Source organism: Diplotaxodon limnothrissa, linkage group LG18 (genome assembly GCF_057381915.1).
Source record: "Diplotaxodon limnothrissa isolate DT_005_m linkage group LG18, D_limnothrissa_male_GT1.1, whole genome shotgun sequence".
Lineage (NCBI taxonomy): Eukaryota > Metazoa > Chordata > Actinopteri > Cichliformes > Cichlidae > Diplotaxodon > Diplotaxodon limnothrissa.
In genome coordinates this window covers 11,996,260-12,015,280 of record NC_140613.1, presented here as the reverse complement: position 1 = coordinate 12,015,280, position 19,021 = coordinate 11,996,260, and the positions used below count along the sequence as shown (strand labels likewise).

General features: G+C 42.2%; 1 protein-coding gene across 5 annotated transcripts in view; it reads right to left on the bottom strand.

The window, feature by feature from the left end:
- Positions 1–440: 440 nt before the first annotated feature.
- LOC146613161 (receptor-type tyrosine-protein phosphatase F) overlaps positions 441–19,021 on the bottom strand; it is a 172,017-nt gene continuing 153,436 nt past the window's right edge. For all 5 annotated transcript variants that reach the window (XM_085377198.1, XM_085377197.1, XM_085377199.1 and 2 more), the window contains 11 exons: positions 17,233–17,356; positions 16,719–16,894; positions 12,091–12,210; positions 11,248–11,402; positions 10,484–10,769; positions 9,032–9,210; positions 4,961–5,087; positions 3,905–4,030; positions 2,701–2,855; positions 2,459–2,594; positions 441–1,820 (listed from right to left, as the gene is read on the bottom strand). In XM_085377198.1, the coding sequence (XP_085233324.1) occupies positions 1,752–1,820; positions 2,459–2,594; positions 2,701–2,855; positions 3,905–4,030; positions 4,961–5,087; positions 9,032–9,210; positions 10,484–10,769; positions 11,248–11,402; positions 12,091–12,210; positions 16,719–16,894; positions 17,233–17,356 (1,653 nt within the window). In that variant the 3' untranslated portion in view covers positions 441–1,751. The remainder of the gene's footprint in view (positions 1,821–2,458; positions 2,595–2,700; positions 2,856–3,904; positions 4,031–4,960; positions 5,088–9,031; positions 9,211–10,483; positions 10,770–11,247; positions 11,403–12,090; positions 12,211–16,718; positions 16,895–17,232; positions 17,357–19,021) is intronic.

Here is a 19,021-nt window from a genome sequence, read left to right as displayed (position 1 = left end):
CCCCTCCTGCAGTTTGTGTGGGAGAAGCTGTGTGCTTGAGCGGTGCGATGCCCGTGGCGAGTGAGGAGTCGTCCATTCGATGGGGTCGGGGTGTGCGTGGGGGGGTTTTGTGCTGTTTTTCCTCATTCGGGCGAACAACCGGCTGTCAAAGTTACTATGGTAGTACAGTAGATACAACGGGTGTTTCCATTAATACACACGCTAGGACAGCAGGCTCTCTGCGGTGTCTCTAGGTAGATCAGCAGAATTTATCCTTTTTAACAATATACTTTTGAAGCTGTGTATATATCTATGTGTAATTGTACATATATATAATCAATCATAATATATATATATATATATATATATATATATATATATATATATATATATATATATATATATATATATATATATATATATATATATATATATATATATATATAGAGTTCTATTTCTGTATAAAATAATATCAGTCCAAAGGGCTGAGTCTTTTTCCCTCTGGTAGGAATGGTTGATTCTGTACAGGTACCAACGCTGATGGCTCTGCTCCTCAGCCCATATGAACCACTTCCGCTCCCGTCTGGTCTGCGTGGTTCCACTCCAGCAAACCGAGGTTAATGGTGAGTGAGGAGATGGGAGGGACTTGAAGAGCATCTATGTTCAGAGAGCGGAAGTTTATATTCTGTCGCCTACCCTTTGGGTATAAAAGTCTGTCTTTCCTCAGGTAAGTTCTCCTCAGTGGAGTATGAAGGCCTCAATGCCATAGGCTTCTGATGAAAAAACCCCCAAAACAACCCAAAACAAAACAGGAAAAAAAAAAAAAAAAAAAACAACAACCCAAAAACCGTACAAATAATGTGCTTTCCATTTCTGTACAACTCTGATTTAGTCTCTTGTTAGATATTTCACTTGTGTTTTTAGCTAGCTACCACGTTTACAAGACAACTACAGCAAGTCTGTGCTCTGAAATCAATTTTCTCAGTTGATTTTTTTTTCCGTACACTTGAAACGGCAAGTGAAAAGGCAAAATTTGAGCTATTGAACTGAGTAAGACCAAAAACAATGTTTATGACACATAAAATGATAAAAACAACAATGTGATGTGACAAAAAAAACATCTGAGAGCAGCTCAGAGAACAGTGGTCCTCCTGTATTAGTACCTAGGAACATGTTAAAAACACATGTCCCCTCTGCTAAAGTACCCTATAAATGATTATGAAAATAATGCATACCCGAGGCTGCTGGGCAGTTTAAGACAGAAGAAATGCATGATATTAAAACGATTATTAAAAACAACCCCCAAAAAATGTATATTAAACAATAACGTTTGACAAAATGAATCATAAAAACACAATAAAAACAACAACAACAAAAAAATGAAAATGCTCTCTTTGTGCTACCAGTAGCCTTTGACAATCAGGGAGGATTGGCTTCGGCGGAGCAGAGAGACAAGCTGCCAGTCTGCGCCGTCGGGTCTGTACAAGAGTTGTCATAGTTGTCAATAGTCACTGTAATGTTTTATTATTTTAAAGCAAAAAAATCTCAGGTGGTTGGTTAACTCGGCGTGTATCTCTGTGATGGATAAAAACCGTCAACGGGTCAGCAAGCTCATCCCTTTCTCCGCCCCTCCGGTAGCTGCGAGGGGACAGGGTTTGTAGCGGGGTGGGGGCGGGGACTGGGGGGGGATCAAGTGATTGGATGGCGGCTGAGATGGGACACTTGGCACACTCCTGAGAGGTCTGACCGGGGAAGGTGCTCGGTGGGAGTGGTTACGTTGCATAGTGGTCAAAGCTCCCCAGGTACTCCAGTGCTGCCCTGTAGCACAGCTGGTACTGGTCCTGTGGAGAAGAAGGAAGAAGACGGTGAGAAAGTTGTCATCGAACTTCCTGCTGTTAAATATAATGACTGGTCTCGTCCAGCCAACAAAATATTCATTAACTTGGTTTAAAGCAGCATTTCTTGTAATCTGCATTTATTAAGGTTTCTTGTAAACAAAGCTTTAAAAAGCAGGCCAGAGGTTTTCTCAAAACTAGCTGTAGTACTTTTCAGTATTTACACTAGAGGCGCTACAATGTTTTTCCTTTTCTTTTTATATCTTAAAAAGACATTTTTATATCATAAACCTTAAAAGGTTTATGAACTCATTTGAATTCACATCATGTCTTTTTCCCTCTAATATCCTTTGTTATGTAACGTATTTACGATTTCTTCACTTGAAGAGAATCTGACGCAGGGCTGCTTTGATAGCATTAGTTGAATTTGCTGTGGGATTTCTTACCCCCCTCCCCTCCTCCCAACAACCTTTTTTTTTTGATTAAGGAAGGATTTGTCAGTAAGTCTTTGCTTTTATGGCACCAAAATGAAAAGGGACACTTCAGACTGCACAGAGTTTAAATCAGAGAAATATACAACGCTGACTTTCAAACGCCGTCCTGTCACTGCGGGAACAATCGCCTGATCAGTACATCGCCCTTACCTCTGTCTGCACCATGGCGGGCCGCTGGGTGCGAAGCGTCTTTACTGTCTGGAAGAGGTCAACCACACCTTCGTACCTCATCCTCTCTAGCACGATGCTGAGGGTGATGAAGACTCCGGTCCTGCCCACCCCGGCACTAGCAAACACACACACACAGACAGTATTACTACACCTGCTCTCTAAATATTCTGAAATTTAAGTCGTGGTGGGAGCAGAGTCCAAAGCACAGTCGTTCTCCTCACCTGCAGTGTACAGTGATTGGTCCGTCCTGTCCAAACTGCTCCTTGGTTTTGTGCACTTGTCCAATGAAATCTATGAAGCCTTCTCCAGTTTTTGGCACTCCTTGCTCTGGCCAGTCGGTGAACTGGAACTGGCGGATTGTTCTGGACTGGCCATCCTGAGGGGGGAGCAGATATGGAGCTTCAGAGAGAAGTTTCATTTAAAAGAGAGACCCGATAGCTCTCTGCTGTACTCTGGAGTGTGCGCTTCACAGATCTCGCTGTGCTTTGAACTCAAAAGGGGGGAAAAATAAACAACAACCCAGCAGAGGGTTTCATGTTGAGGTTTAAGAGTATCCTGTTGGCTGTCACTGCAGCCATCTGATCATCAAATATCTACCTCAGACGCAGTATGAATAAAGCTGACCACCTGGATCACAGTGACAGATTTGTGGCAGCGTAGTGTCAGAATTATGCGGAGTAAATGAGCGCATTTCTAAACATATAATTTGTTCAACCTTTGTTTATACAGGATTGCAGAAGGGACCATAAAATGTGGCCCACAAAGCGAAAACATACATATAGACAAATATTCAGGTCTGCAAACTGCAGAGAGGAACATATATTTATACACACACACACACACCCATATAAAAGAAAGAGTGGATGTGGGATTAGAGTGTTGCTGTGCTGGGAGCCTTCAGATGACAGTAAAGTATATTTATAGCTCATTGAAACTACTGCATCACAGGGAGTTGCAGTACTGGCCCTCAGGGATTGAAGGCTATGCTTTTCATGTATTTTCACAGCGATCGTGAAACACACATGCACCGGCGTGCACGCGCACATACAACACACGCTCACATCTAGAAGCACAAAAAACGCGTACGATTCATAGCACAAGCACGCTGATGCTAAATCCGGGTGAAAATGTTTGATGGCGCATTCACTTGATGTCAGCCTGTCAGGAAAAATAACACAGAGCGCGTTCTGATCATCTCTACCTTGAAATTACAGTCGGTATAATTCTTAACACTTAGCGTGAATGTCAGCGTTCGGATGAAAACCTAAAATTAAGATGGATTTTTGGTTGGACGGCTGTATTTGTGGAAAATGCCAATGAACCTCCCCACCTCCACTGCCTTGAAGACATGTACGTAGACATATTCGAGTCCACACACACACGTGGGCACATATGCAGCGTTTCACACACACAGAGTGAACTCACCCTGGCATCTGTGACTTTGAACTCTCTGAGGATGTACTGAGGCATGTTGTACTCAGCCATCGGATCCACCACAAAGTACTGGTACCTGGCTGACCGCTCTGCTGGCCAGTACTGATGACACTTCTCCTACAAGAGAAAAAGAGAAGGAAGAAACTTTCAGCTCTTAAATTTAAACAACCTTTCTCCATTAGGGGAAAAATGACTGCTCCGATTTGTTATTGGTATGTTTTTAGGACGGGTTACTGTACGTCATTAATCATTTGGAGTCATGAGAACGGCTCTGCTTACAAAAGAAAATCCTGATAGACTAATCTGTGGTTCTGAAATATTACCTGATTCATCTTAGGTGGCAAAATATTTACATAATTTGTTTGTGTTCTTAACTACAGCGATGATTTGAATGAGAGCTTTTTTCATCAGCTGTGATTACGGCTGAGAGGGTGATAAAAGCTGTAAAATGCAGTTGAGTGCTGTCAGAATCACCTGCATAATCACAGAACAGCTCACAGTAAGATATTATGGATTTAATCAAATTGCTGCCAAGATGAGTGTCCCATTTCTTTCCCTGTAAGGAATGTGACTGATGATCTGAGAGATTTATTTGCCATTTCGCTGAAAGTGAAGTTTAGACAATATGATTTTTATGCTGTACCCTTAAAATTTGGAGCCAACACTTGGTTATTTTAACTTGTCATTACAACTGAAAAGAACCAACTTCGCACTGTTTAAAGGTTAAGAAACAAAAAAACCTCCAAAACAGTCTAACAGTACCTCTTTGAGGGGGCGGCTAACGAGCGGTATGCCATGATGGAGCCTGACTTGCGGTTTGCCCCCGTATCCAGCCTTTGTGTTACGCTAAGTGTTCCCCGAGTGCAGCTTTACAGTCTATACTTCGCAGGCATATTAATTCAGAGAGAGGATGCGCATCCTAAAACTAAAATCTAAGTCTCAAAAGTAGTGACGGCGTTAGACAATTTGGAGTTCAACCCTTGAAAGAAGAAACTAGCCCACGTATAGACACTGTCATCTCATTTTTAGTCTGCGCTCGCGTCTTACCCGTCCCATCTCTCGTAGCTTGGTGAGCATGACAACAATGGTGGAGTTGTGCTCCCACAGCATCCTCCAGAAGTCTTCAGTGGTTTCAGCCAGCGGGCCCTGGGTGGCCAGGTAGGCTTTCTGCTGTCTGAAGATGCAAATTCACACAGAGGAGGCGAAAAGTAAAGATCACACATAATAATTATAAATTTTATGGTGCTTTTACAAATGGCATTAAGAAGCACCTCCCAAAGCAATAACCAGAAAGGATTAAATGATTAAAGAAGAGCTGTGGCTGCAGAGTGGTTAGCAAAGGAATTATTCCCACTGTGCTTCCAGAAAATTACGTCTTACAAAGTCCTTGAATACTCAGACATGAACTTATTGAAATAAAACTTAAAGGGCAGAAAAACAAAAACCCAACACATTTGCATGACATTTACAGTATATACACATTTACAGTATATACACAATGTGATATTTAGTAAAGGTAAACAAAAGCAGCTTGAAGCTGTTTAGCTGGGTATTTCAGATCCTGTTTGCAGGCTTTGTATATGCTGAAAGTGTGACAATGTCAACAAGACATTTCCTGCATATTTACTGTACATGGTAAATAATTGATGGCAGCTATCCTCATTCTTGAGTAATCCAAGCCTGTAGATCCTCTGACCCCCTCTTTCCTCTTTGAAACACAGACTTAGAGAGAGAGAGAGGCAGCACTTGATATGCTCACAAAACGAGAGATGAGCTCATCCACTGAGGTGCCAGAGCTGTGCTGGTGTCCTACGTGACTTTGGTCCAGCTGAGCAGTTTGTTTTGTCAAACAGCAGATGGCAGCAGAGCGCCGATCAACAGAGAGCAGTCTCTGAGTAATCCAACACACAAACCCAAGCAGAAGAATGCATGTGCGCACACACTCTCACATGTTTGCAACACATGCAAACTGGCATTCAGGTGTAGGCATTTTTGGGTGCAAAAGTTCTGCAAGTATATTCACATGCAGACACACGCACGCACGCTGAGTCATGGCTGAACAGCTAATGAAGGTGCTGCAGGCAAAGCGCTAATGTGGAACTGGGAGATTAGAATGTACTCTGGGCCTCGCTCACACAAACACAGAAACAACAGATTGGGGGAGAAGAGATGACATACAGAGAGGGGGAGGCGAAAAGAGTGAGGAATCAAATTAAAAAGATGAAAACGGGGGGAAGAAAGCGCAAACTATACAGCAGAGATGTGCAAAGTACTGAGAGGATGTTGAGATGAGATGAAAGAGCGAACGCTGCTCTCTCCAGCTGGTCATCAGAGTGCAATGTAGGACTCGCTGCCGAGGACGAGGAGGGTGGAGGGAAGAGAACAGAAGAGAGGAGGCAGGGGGAGAGGAAAAGGAAGAAAATGAGAAAGCAGGAAAGGGGGATTTGAGAGCAGCAGAGGAAGAAAGGGAAGCAAAGAAAAAGCAGAGCTAAGCAGGGGATGAATACTAAAATTGAAATTGATAGGGTGGACCCCTCTAACCCTCCCATAAAATGGCCCCTAACCAAAACAAAAACAATTCAAAGTGTATCACACAATAACAACTTCGCTGCAGTGTCCCAATGAGTGCACAGCCAAACAGCACAAAGCACTCTCTGCATCATCCCACATGACTGCAGTGCTTCAGGACATGTTTCATTTCAACCTCATTACAATGCTAAAACTCCAGCCCGCATCGGAGCATATCCAGGGCTTGCGCCCCTGATAGCATAGCTGGAATCAATGGCTCGCCTCTCATTAGCTTAGCATATTATTGGCTTTTCTTGAAGGCGCTGGGGTGAAGGGCACTGGAGGCCCCTGTTTAGTTTTTATTTATGCCCGCGTTTAAAAGCAGCTTAATTACACAGTGCCGCTGGTGCACACAACAGGTCCCCACCCGGATGTCTGTCTCTGCCATGGTGTTTGGATGGAAAAATTAAGATGGCGAGTGGGAGAAAAGGGTGGGAGGAGATAGAGAGAGACAGGGAGAGGGGGGAAAAAGTGCAAAGGAGACAGATTAGGGAGGAGAGCAGAGAGAGACACAGATAGAAAGGGGTAAAAATAAAGAAGGAAAAAGACAGAGACGGGCGGGGGAAATAGAAGAGAGAGAAGAAAAAGGCAGGGAGGGTTTTAGAAATCGCACTTCATTACGATACTCTCTTGCTGCAATTATGCCATTTACACAGCAACAATGGAGGGTCTGCCTCTGTGGAGCACCTTCTCATTAATAACAGGACTGAAGATGGGGGTGGGGGAGGGGGATTTGGGAGGTGGGAGTTGAGGTGTTGTCTCGGTCACGGCCCCCATATGGACTAAATGACATTTCATGCTACCTGACTCTATCCGCTTTACTTCCACCATAGAGGAGCCATCTCTGCCCATGCTTGTATAGATATAAAACAGAGAGGCACCTTTTCATCTTCCTTCCTCTAGGAAGCAATTTGGACTCACAGAGCTCACGGGGACAGCAGCAGAAGCCTCAGTATAAAGGCAGCAGTGGCTTACTGAATGAAAGTCACATTGACATAGCCGGGAGTAATTCTTACAGCTGAAACTGCCCACTGCTGCCTCATCTTCCAATCCCCTCCCATACGTTTTATCCACTCCATTGTGCCTTCCTATGGTATTCTTTACACCTGTAACAATCAGTGATGCCAAAAAAAAGAGAAAGAAGGCTGCAGGCCTGCTACATGCAGTATAGTCAGAAAAGTATCAGCATAGCGATGCATTGCTTTGCTGTTTTAAGCCGGGACTCCAGGACACTGAATTGGAGCATGGCTGCAAAAGAGTGTTTACATACAGGAATGAATGAAAACTTCCAAGTCAGGAGACAGAGGCTAACTAGAAAGGTTAACAAAAAAGTAATTATTGTATTTAATATTTGCTTGCAATTCCCGCTCTATCAATGTCTGCCTGAGTTCTAGTACTCATTAACATTGGCAGACACTTCCCTGGTGATGCTCTGCCAGCTCTGTACAGCATTCATCTTCATTTTCTGCCTTCAGTCTGACCCTGTGTATAAAAAGGGTCTAAAAGCCTTTTACTGTTACCACAAATTAGATGTGAACACCCTCAAACAACCACAAATGGTTTGCCTGGTGTTATTTTGTACTCTCTTAATGTTTATGAATCCACTGACAGAAACAAAACCAACAATTTCTTAATTGCACTAGTTTTGCATCTGTTGCCGAAGCCTGATACAGTTCATTTTTTTAATGCATTACATAATTTGTTTTTGTTTAAAAACTGTTAAAAACACATCAACCTTTGAAATGTCTCTTAATTACGATTAGCATTCAAATTGTAGTTTATTTAGAGCCAATCCCACATACAGGCAGGGGCGCCAACAAGGGGGGCCGAGGGGGGGCACAAGAGAGAGGAAGACACCCTACAATAAGTTGATTAACTTGTTATTTATTCCAGCATATATAATTTCTGCCATTCCTATTGTGTCACTCTGTATGTCCCTCACGATTTCCCATCGTCACCCCCTCCCCTCTCACACACACAGACAGAAGGTTGGTGGCACACCGTGTGACACCCCAATATTCTAAGTGGCCCTAATATGCCTAACCCATACAGGGCTGTCCAAACTAGCAATATGAACAAGCAGTGAAAGCCTACACACAGCCTGTCTACAGACAATAAACAGGGATGGTGATGTGCAGATGATGGTGGTGAATTTTGGGAAACACTCATAAGGACACTTCAAAGACAGCGTGGGAAACTCTTCTATTACTTGGTGCTGTTTGTATTTGGGGATACCAACAGTATCTGAACAAATTACTCCATAAATTCTCCACTTAATCCTGTAAGTTTTCCTTAAAGTAATGTTTGAAACAAGGCTTACATTTTGTTTTAATACAATTTTCTTTTGCAGTAGGAACAAACAGGCTTGGAAATGTGAGTCAAAGACACTGCAGTATTTGTAGTGAAGTTAGTGGATGAGTGGTGCTTAGCTGGTTTGGATTTGTTGCCAGAAAAACACAATAACGCCACACTCGCCTTTTACAGCAAGCGCAAGATCAGCTATTTAAATTCACAGCTGCTCAGATCTCGAAGACGAAGTCCTTCACTGACCTGTAGCCATCGATGCAGCTGGCGTTGATATAGTCTGAGCCCTCGACACCTCGGATGGGCTGCAGGCAGACACGCGTGGATTCGAAAGGCATGATGTTCACCAGGCGGTTCTTGAACTTGTTGCAGGGCAAGTTGGCGCTGATAAAGCGTGACGTGTGGGCTTTGGAGTTGGCCAGTCTCTGTTTAAGAAACGGTGGGAAGAAAACAGGCAGGGAAAGAGATAGGGAGAAAAAAAATCAGTCAAGTAAATAAACAAGGATGCCTCTCTATCCATAGTTTCTTTTGATTGGATACCCCTACCAAGTAAAAGGTTTAAAGAGCAGGTGGGCAGGGTTACATTGCTCGCAGCCAGAATTATGTGTTTAAGATGATCATAATAGGGATATCTGCTCTCTTTGACATTACAGAGTACCAAGAGTTAAAAAGAAAACTGTTTACAGGAGTCTGAAGCACAACTCGCCACATTTACTATGAGCATTAACCACTTTAAGGAAAAAGCACAACAGGTCCACTCAAAAGTTTACTCCTAACTAGAGATGGTCTGATTCAGAAATCTGCTGTCTGCAGTAGACTGTCTCCCATAGCGTCCCAGAGCTTGCTTGAAGGACTGTAGGCGTGACATGCTCAGTGCTGGCAGTGGACAGAGCACAGATGGACAGCACAGGAGCGTGTATGCCCAGTTATCGTACTCCAGGAGAATTTGTGCACGTGCGTGTGCGATGTGGCCAGACTGTGTGGGCATGGAGGCTGTGGCCCCCACGTACGCCACAATCATTCTCTCACTCTTTCATTCTCTGTTGTTGGCAGGAGTGTAGATGCTATTATCACTTCAAACAGAATGGATCATGGTCATAAGAGGGCTAATGGCAGAGCCGCGCTGGGAGGAGAGTGCGTAATAACATCACAGTCAATGGCTATTGACAGAAGGTGTGCGCGTGTGACTGCGACCTTGAGCACCAGCTGTGTGTATGTGCGAGTGTCAGTCATTTTGTAACTCTCCATGTGTATGTGTGCTCACGTGTTGGTGTTTATGTGTGCTTGTTCTTGTACATTTGTCCCTGAAACATGTGTTGGTCTGTATGCAGTGATGCTGCCGTGCAAACGGCTGTGATGTCTCAGCGCTGATGTCACTGATTCAAAAACACAAAAAACCCCAAAAAGAATACTTGTGCAGTGGCCGATTGGGTGAATTAATTATTTGTGACACCGACACGGATTTTGCAGCTGCAATCTGTTGCACCTTTGACAAGATTCCACCATAAAAGTAGCAGAGCAAACAGGTTTCGTTAATGTGAGGAAAAACAAGGAGAATGGTAACTTTATTTTGTAACTTTTGTTATTTATTACCACTTCCTGTGCAGCAATCCATTGACTTTTACACACTCTTGATTACAGTTAAATATGCTTATGTAATTATGAAAGAAATTTATTTGATGTGTGTGCGTCAATCACCTTGAACTCCAGCTCCATAGCGGTGACCGTCTCTCCAGGTGCGGGCTGGGTGAGTTTCTGGATGTGGGCGTAAAGGTTGCGGGCTGGCACCTCGGTGTTGCCGCAGGTAGCGGCCTCCAGTAGGGCTTCATGAATAAAGATGTACTGGTCCTCAGTCTGGACCATATAGTTCCTCTGGGCACGCATGCACGTCACATGGCCGTATATGTCTACAGATTTCTCGTGCTTCATGCGCTCCAGCATGGCATCAATCACAATGAAGCAGCCAGTCCTGCCCACGCCCGCACTGATGGAGAGAAACGGAAAAATTAATATGTTTTCCTGTTTGTACAGACGATCATCATGCGGTGGAAAGACATCATTAACACAAAAAACAAACATGCAATCAGGAGGACTGTAGAGTATAGTAAGATTCCCGGTTCTTTAATGTTCTCTCTACACTTGACAGCTGAACACTCAGCATCTTATCATCCGGGGTTAGTTGTTTTACACCTGCTAACAGTAACAAATTACTGGGGCAAATTAATATATCATTACTCTATAATAATACCATCAGCAAATTAATATCAGTGTCCACAAGAACAACATTTTATCATCTCTGTTGCAAATGATGTCCTTTACAGAGCAGATTCATAACTCCTGTTGTTACAAGTTGTTACTTCCATTAAATATATTTTAATGGTATTTCAGTTTTTAGTATGTATCTATTATTCTGTTTGATTAATGCACTACTAAAAACACAGCTTGTTTCTTCATGTTCCCACCTGCAGTGGACCACCATGGGCCCTGCATCTGGAGGATTGCAGGCTTTTACCCGCCGAAGGAAGGCCAGGATCGGTGTGGGATACTCGGGCACCCCGTGGTCTGGCCAGGCCATGAACTGGAACTGTCTCACCTCCCTCTTTTCACTGGAGCCATTCTGTGGGTGAATCAGTTTAGTCAATAAAACAGGAAGCCTAGTGGGAGATCCTGGCATGGTAAAGTGTAACTGGCTCCTTTAAAGTAAGACATTTTCATCTTTAATAAGTAAAGGTCATGCTGTTTTTTTCATGCGATTCATCATTCTTCATCGTTCACGTAAAATCTGCAGTAAAGTCTGAAAAGCACATGTGATTAACTATTTTAAGGTCTCAAGTTAACGCATAACTTTGATAGCAGTACATAGAGCGCTCTACTTTTAGGCCTGTGATCATGCTGCAAGTGTAGGTGTAGATAACGTGTATAATTTTGGAACTTAGCCCCAGCGGTTTCTCTGAAGGGGTTTCTTGGCATTGTCACCATTTCTGATTGAAACCAATTAATTGTTCCAGCCAGAGACTTGCATTTAATTAGGAATTATAATAATGTTAGAAATTATAACCAAGTGATGGAAAAAAGAAATGGAAGAGGAGAAATAAAGGACAAACCATTAGTCACATCATCACTGCACTGAAGTATACGAATCAAATTGAGAGAAAAAAGTGCTTCTTAAAAGAAGAAGAGATGAATGTTGGAAGTTACAAAAACAATTACAATAATGGAAAAATTATTCATGTATAATAGCCTTTAACTGTCTGCAGAAAAATGAGGAATTGCATTTAGACTGCAAATGAAAAAGGCTACTCTACCTTGTAGAGGGCGAAAGTACGGACGCTGTACGTTGCCAACTCTACAGTGTCCAACATGGTAACCTGGATCATCCCATAGGTCTCTGTTCCACGCGATGGCCAATACTGGTCACACTTCACCTGGCGAAGCAAAAGAGAGGGCACGCTGTCAGGAGTGAACTGCTGCGAGTATGCACCACGAGGCTAGTGAGAGGCTTGTAGGATCACACTGATTAACAAGGAGGGAACATTAAAGAGGTCAGATCAAAGGCTTTGTCCACTGTCTAATTAAAAACTGAAGACTCGGCATCAGCTCGGGTATCCGCTACAGAAAAAAAAAAAAAGAGCACTGCAGAAGCAAGCTTTTGCATGAGCGTTCATGTGTGTCCACTGTCCACATTTGAAGCGGGCTTCAATCGAGCATAAAAAGCCCACTTTGTCTTTTACCAGCCTGTGATCATTTTCAATTAGCTAATTGTCGGGTGGTTCGCACTCCTTTGTCATGTATGCTTTTGGCGCATTTGTGCTGATCGGGTGCTGCATTGTGGAGGGAGATGTGTCTAAAAGCCTGTTCTGGCCAGCCGTGAATGGACAGCAGGTTCGGCCACCTGGCTCCATATGTGCTCCATATCTTTGGTCTCATCCACAAACTTCGCTGTGGATGAGACTAAAGATTCTCCAAACACTAGCACCGAGTGTTTGTGTATCTCTGAAATGACGACTGGCCTTCATTTTACTCCTTGTGGCTTAGCAACGTGTAGTTGTCACTACTTTAGAATAAAAAAGAAAATGTTTCTTTTCACAGCTATTCTTCACTCAGAAATAACCTTTCCTGACCAAACTGATGAATTTAATTGCTGAAGGTAACTTGGCAAAAACTGGACTTACAAAAATGCAATCACATAATCAGTCATTTGATATTTAGAAATGCTTTCATCGCCTTCAACAACTATTGAACAAAGTTTAATGGTTAAGGTGATGAATCACCTTGATACCTAAACACTCGGAATAGCCAGCCTGGTCTTGCCCAAGTGGGAAACGCTCAGGCAGAAACATGAAGGTAGTTCATTCATCCCAAGGTTATAGGGGCATAAACATGGGGTGGTTAAAGATCAAGAAAGAAAGTCTGAAGCCCAATCCTAAAAACAGAGAAGGTGTCTGTCTCTGAAATTCAAACTGGGAGTGGTTCCTATTCTACTTCTGGAAACTCACAACAAGGGGTCTGCACTCAGAGTGATGTGCTCTTTTGAGATAACATAAGATATTTAAGACATGTTTATAATATCCTCTCTCTTTAATATACAGTCTGTGGTCTTCCCCTCTAGTTCCTGGCCTGTCTAAAAATGTCTTTGGAAGCACTTCATGTTCAGTATGACCCTTTCAAGGCTTTTTCCCAGTCAGTTACAGGCACGGAAACAACAACTACAGAATCAGCTTTAACGTCAGGAATCCTGGGACAAGAACTTGCTGATATTGATTTGGATAACATGAGAGGAAGAGATGTGGCACGGGTGAGCTAATCATATTGATACTGCAGTACAGAGCTGACATTTGGAAGCACTTTGGCTGTCTCAGAAAGCTGGTAAAAATTGACAAACAAAATGCACTAAAATTCACCCCCTCACATTTCACCTCCCCCGGTGACAGTTTCCATTCATAGGCAGAGGCAGACCTCGCAGGAGAAACTCAATTGAGTGATGGGGAACTGCTTGCCGTACAAACATATGGATTAGCAGTCACCACTGTAATGAATATCTTTGTGCTGCCTGAGGTTGGGTGGCATATTCTCCTACACAAAGCACTACAGAGGGACACGAACACACACACAGGCTCCAGGTTTCACTATCATCTGCTTCTGCTTTGAACCTTGCTTTCTCACATGTCGTCACCTGGCCTTTTGCAGCTGGCATAGACCTCTTATCTATATACACACACACACACACACACACACACACACACGTGAGTAATACCACTGGTCTCATTTCGAGTCCTGACCTTTTAGGGTTTTACTAACTAGTAATGCAAGAGGAAGCAGAAATTTTTCCTGCGGCCGGATCTCATCATTATATTTGTCAAGCAGCTGCTCTGTTTGGCATGAGACGTCAGTCTAACTGGGTGGTGGGAGGTTGACTCACGCACCATATGCGCCTGAGTGCATTTGCGAGAGAGACGCAGACAAATAAAGATTGTGTATTTATATAAAAGGAGTGGACCTAAAAAACAAAATTCCCTGAAACAGTGAAGTAAATCCATGTGTCTAATTAGAAGCACAGGCATTATTTTGGGATGATTTTGCAAATGTATCAATGCATTTCTCTTCATTATCACACTGCAAACACTGTTTGTTTGATACAGTTTGGAGCCTAAGTGTTCAATATTATTCCAAAATTAAATTAGGGAATCTAATCAGTTTAGCTGACTGTTGGCTGTCTGATACCGTTTTGGAAAAAGCCATTTAAAAGTTGTCACATACATGCAGAAGATTAAACTAAATGTTTAATCTTCTGTATAGAGAAAGACTGCTTTGATTTGGATGCACCACGTGTATCACAATATGTTTACAAAGTATTACTGCACAGCTCTTTGTGAGCGTTAAGCTATAAGCTATACTGAAAATAGAAGTTTGTGGAAGGTTCATGCAAAGTAAAAATGATTTTGGAGGGGTTAACACTGCACCGAGACACCACCTCCTGGTTCGGAAATGAAACTACACCCCTAAAGCTTCGTCCACCACTCTTGTGATGTCACACACAAAAAAATAAAAAAAATCCAATGTAGTCTGATATGATTTGGAAAAATACTTCCACCCCCAGCTGGTTGAAGGCGGGTTTGGTTCTTTGTGTCTCTCTCCATGGTGTTGGCAAACCAGCGGATTTCAAAATGTGTGTAGGAGGTGGGGATTGGCTCCGAGGCCTATTCATTTTTCTTTAGGTTCCTCGTGTCGTGGTGTTTCAGTTCTTTATATCCTTATGTATATGCACAGCCACCACTCTGGGCTCAAAGAAGGAGAGCCTGTTTATCTGTCACAGGGCTCTGAAATTGCCACTCAGACGCACTAAATATACCAAGAGGCGTTTGTGAATACAAGTATGTCCTCCCCATCAAGTGAATGTGCAATAAAACTCATCTAATCAAGCTGAATATATTCTCCGAGGAACAAATAAATGAGTTCTCTTCTGAGAAGACATATTGTGCTCACAATTTGCCTAAATGATTGATTGCACTGATAGCTTAAAATTAAAACAGATGATATGTTGTGAAGGATAGCAAGTAATTTAAAGCTTGACAAAACAATTGCGAAGAATCAGTATAGATGAACTCAGCTTCAGGTAATGATCTTCTCCCCCAAAACAGTTGAGTCTGGGATTTTGGAAACAAACTCTTATTTATACTTCTTCTCTTCTCCCGTTCTTCATCTGGAGACTGTCTTTTATTAGGGTACTGTATGCATACACTAATAAAACAGCACATACTGGCAGGGCTCCATGCTGATATTTTTTTCCCCCTCCAAGGAATTCATGAGCATGATTTTGTGATGGTAATTAAATAAACCCAGTCCAATTTTGAATCTCAAGTTGTCTGGTGCTCTTTCTCTTTTTTTTCTCCACTTCTTTTATTAGCATAGATTTATTTTAGGAGCCCACAACTGTTGTTAGATGACAATCCTTTTTCATTCCAACTTCAGAAATTTCATTATAGTGCTGTGGCTTTCGTGGTATTACTATATGTATGGAACCTTGATAAGGAAGTGCCAAAAATAAATACGCAGAAATCGAGTATTGAACAATTTTTAAATAATCAAAGAGTTTGCATTATCAGATTTGAATATATAAGCAGTGCACATGCATCACTTTCACGTGGGACCGTTCAATAGCAGGATTGCAAAGTTAGACACACAGTTGCCAGGATAACTTCATCGTAAGTGACAAGCAAACAACAGGAGGGGAAATCGGAAACGGTACGAAGGTTTGTGCTGTTACCTCACAAACATATTTAGACAGAGTTCACGCAGAAGTTTTTTAGAGATTGCCGAAGACTGCGGAGAAGAGCAGCAGCATGAAGCGATACTGTCCGCAGACAAGCAAAATATCCTTTGAAGTCCTTGTGACTTTGATCAGGCTGACAAATCCAGCTTTAAAGCAGGACTGGGTGTCTATATGCCTTCAGGCTTTGTTGGGTGTAAAGTTCCTCAGTGTGAAGCTACATAAATATATATACACAGGCCATTTGTGTATCAGAAAACTCCATTTCTGTCCACTTTTTGACTTCCAAACGTCAGCTGATGGTTGGGTTTGTTTGCAACATTGTCAGCCTCGGTGGCTTTAAGTTCTATACAAGAGTCCTTCGTTTTGCTCTCCTCTCTGCACCAATAACAGCTACTGGTTTGTTGATTTGTCACTCAACAGTGAACAAAAAAGATAAACAATAATATTAAACAAAATATTTTACAACTAACATATTAACAAGCATTAAACATTATGTACCACTTAAAATTCATTATTATCATTGCAATTAATAATTTATTATAATCACTTTTATGGGGTTCATTATTAATAAATTAAATTAAATCAATGCATGATTAATGCTTTGTGCAGGAATTGTTGAGGAATGAAGTTGCACATTACAATATTTTTAAGGCTTCTCCTTACCCTTGACTTTTCCTCCAGTCTGGTCATCATGACAATGGTGCTGGATCTCTGCTCCCACACCATCCTCCAGAAATCACTCAGTGTCTCTGGCAGAGGCCCCTGAGTAGCAATGTAGGCATTCTGCTTCCTGTAGCCGTCGATGTAATTGGCATTAATGTAGTCACTTCCTGGAACGGCTGCAAAAAAGACAAACAGTGTGCATAAAACTCCTATTAGACAGTACAGTAACTATTATAATATTTCACTGTTCATTTATGGATATTTTCCCTTTGTACACTGCCAGAAGTCAAAGACAACCTGTCAGTCAATCACCTAGATTACACAGGTCTTTATGATTTACATGCTTAAATCAATACGGAACAAAAAAAGATACTTATGTGTGCAAAATTTTCATCTTTTAAACCTGCACCTGCAGGCGTACAACATGTCCTTGGAAGTTTTGAAGGAGGCCTCAATCGATGGCGGTGTCAGTCAATAGCTATCTGAGGGGTTAAGTGGTTACGTGAGCTCTTACCATCAACGGAGGTGAGCACCACTCTGGAGTGGTCATAGGCGATTACGTTTGCATAGCGGTTCTTTGGCTTGTTTACTTCCATGTTTGAGTTTTCCCAGGTAAACTGCTGGCCTGGATCAATGGACTGTGAGACAGGACAGAGGAAGGAGGGAACAACAAAATGAATAAATGAAGTACGAATGATTATGAGAGAATGAACAGAGAGCCACCGAGCAAAACGAGAAGCTGTGCTGTGGATACCAGCTTACAAAGTGAATCCCTGATGCTTGCTGCTCTGCAGCTGCTTTTTGTGGATTAACAGTTTGGTTATCTGCGTGACATTTGCTGTCTTATGCTAATGAAGTACAAATATAAAGGGTCTCAATTTTTCATAGGCAGAGTGTAGAAAGGCTTTAGTTTTAGTTGAGAAGTTAGAAAGGTTTTAAGTTTGCAGTCCACAATTTGACAATTCCACTGAATTACCTTATCCTGGGAGGTCATCTGCACAATTTGGTGCAGTGTCCACAACTGTTTGTTCTTGTCTCTATCGTATCTTCCTGGCTTGTGTTTTTGTCCTCTCTCTTTCTGACCCTCTTACGTCATTTGTCTCTTGGGCTAACACGACAGCAGGCTGCATATATATCGATCCGGGGAGATATGTGATGGCCTCTTATCCCTTGCTAGATAATGTCACAGAATCTCTTGTTATGCCATATCGATCCCCCACAGCTCACGCCGGAACCATGTCCAGTAATTCCCCGGGCCTCGTGCCTCACAAATCCAGCAGGAGTTAAAATGACACATTCAAAATTAATTCTCTAACTTAATGCAACTTCAGTAATTTAACTCATTCACTGCCATTGACGTCTATAGACGTCAATTACATTTTTCAATGGGAGGGGCTAGAATACAACCTCGGGCAGCTTGTCAGTGAACATCAGACTGCTTGAAATGTATTTTTCACAAAAAGCTCGTTTTCTCCCTTTTTGTGGTCAAAACAGGCATTTTTGGTGGAACCCACCTCTCTTCTACAGCTGATTACTAAAGAATGGAAAATGGTAGAAACAAGCTTTTTTTTTGGATGGAAGAAGAGAGTCTGTTCTTCATTTTGGTAGGTTCAGCGTTTATATGATCATAACACACAGTTTTCTGTGGCTCTTCAAAAATGAGTAAAAATGCTCAAAAACCCTGGCAGTGAATGAGTTAATTATTACAGGTCATTTTACGTCAAAATGTTACAGCACAGCTTTCATGTAAAAATACTCGGATAATGGACAAAATCTATGGTGCAAGGTGAAGCCTCGAGAGGAGGAAAATAAAGATCCTGGGCCATTAAATGTTTCTGCAAAAAGTCCTTATACGAACAAAGCAGGTGTAGTTCTCCTTATTTGTAAATCAAACGTACAGCAAATTGCCATTCAGCTGCTTTCTTACAAACACAATGAACTGATAGCGTTCCTAAAGTGGCACCTACATTAGTATAAATGTGGCTTAAAATTGAAATTTAAGCTATTCTGCACTTTTGTTTCTGAACAGGACATAAAAATGTAAAATGCTCATATGCAACTACAGCTCCAATTTGCTCTGCGGTGAGAGTCACAGGGTCACAAGCCTATTGCTGCTGATGAGCTCAGCACTGCCAATTTTTCTGTCCGTGGCCGTCAGTGTGAAGAGAAAAATTTTATTTGCAGTCAAAACATGTCATATCGATTTGAGAGCTCAGTGAACACAGCAGGCACACTAGGCTGATGACAACTAGCAAACAAGTTAGAGGTAGAAGTGGCAGAAAGAGGTGAGAGGCAAATGCCCA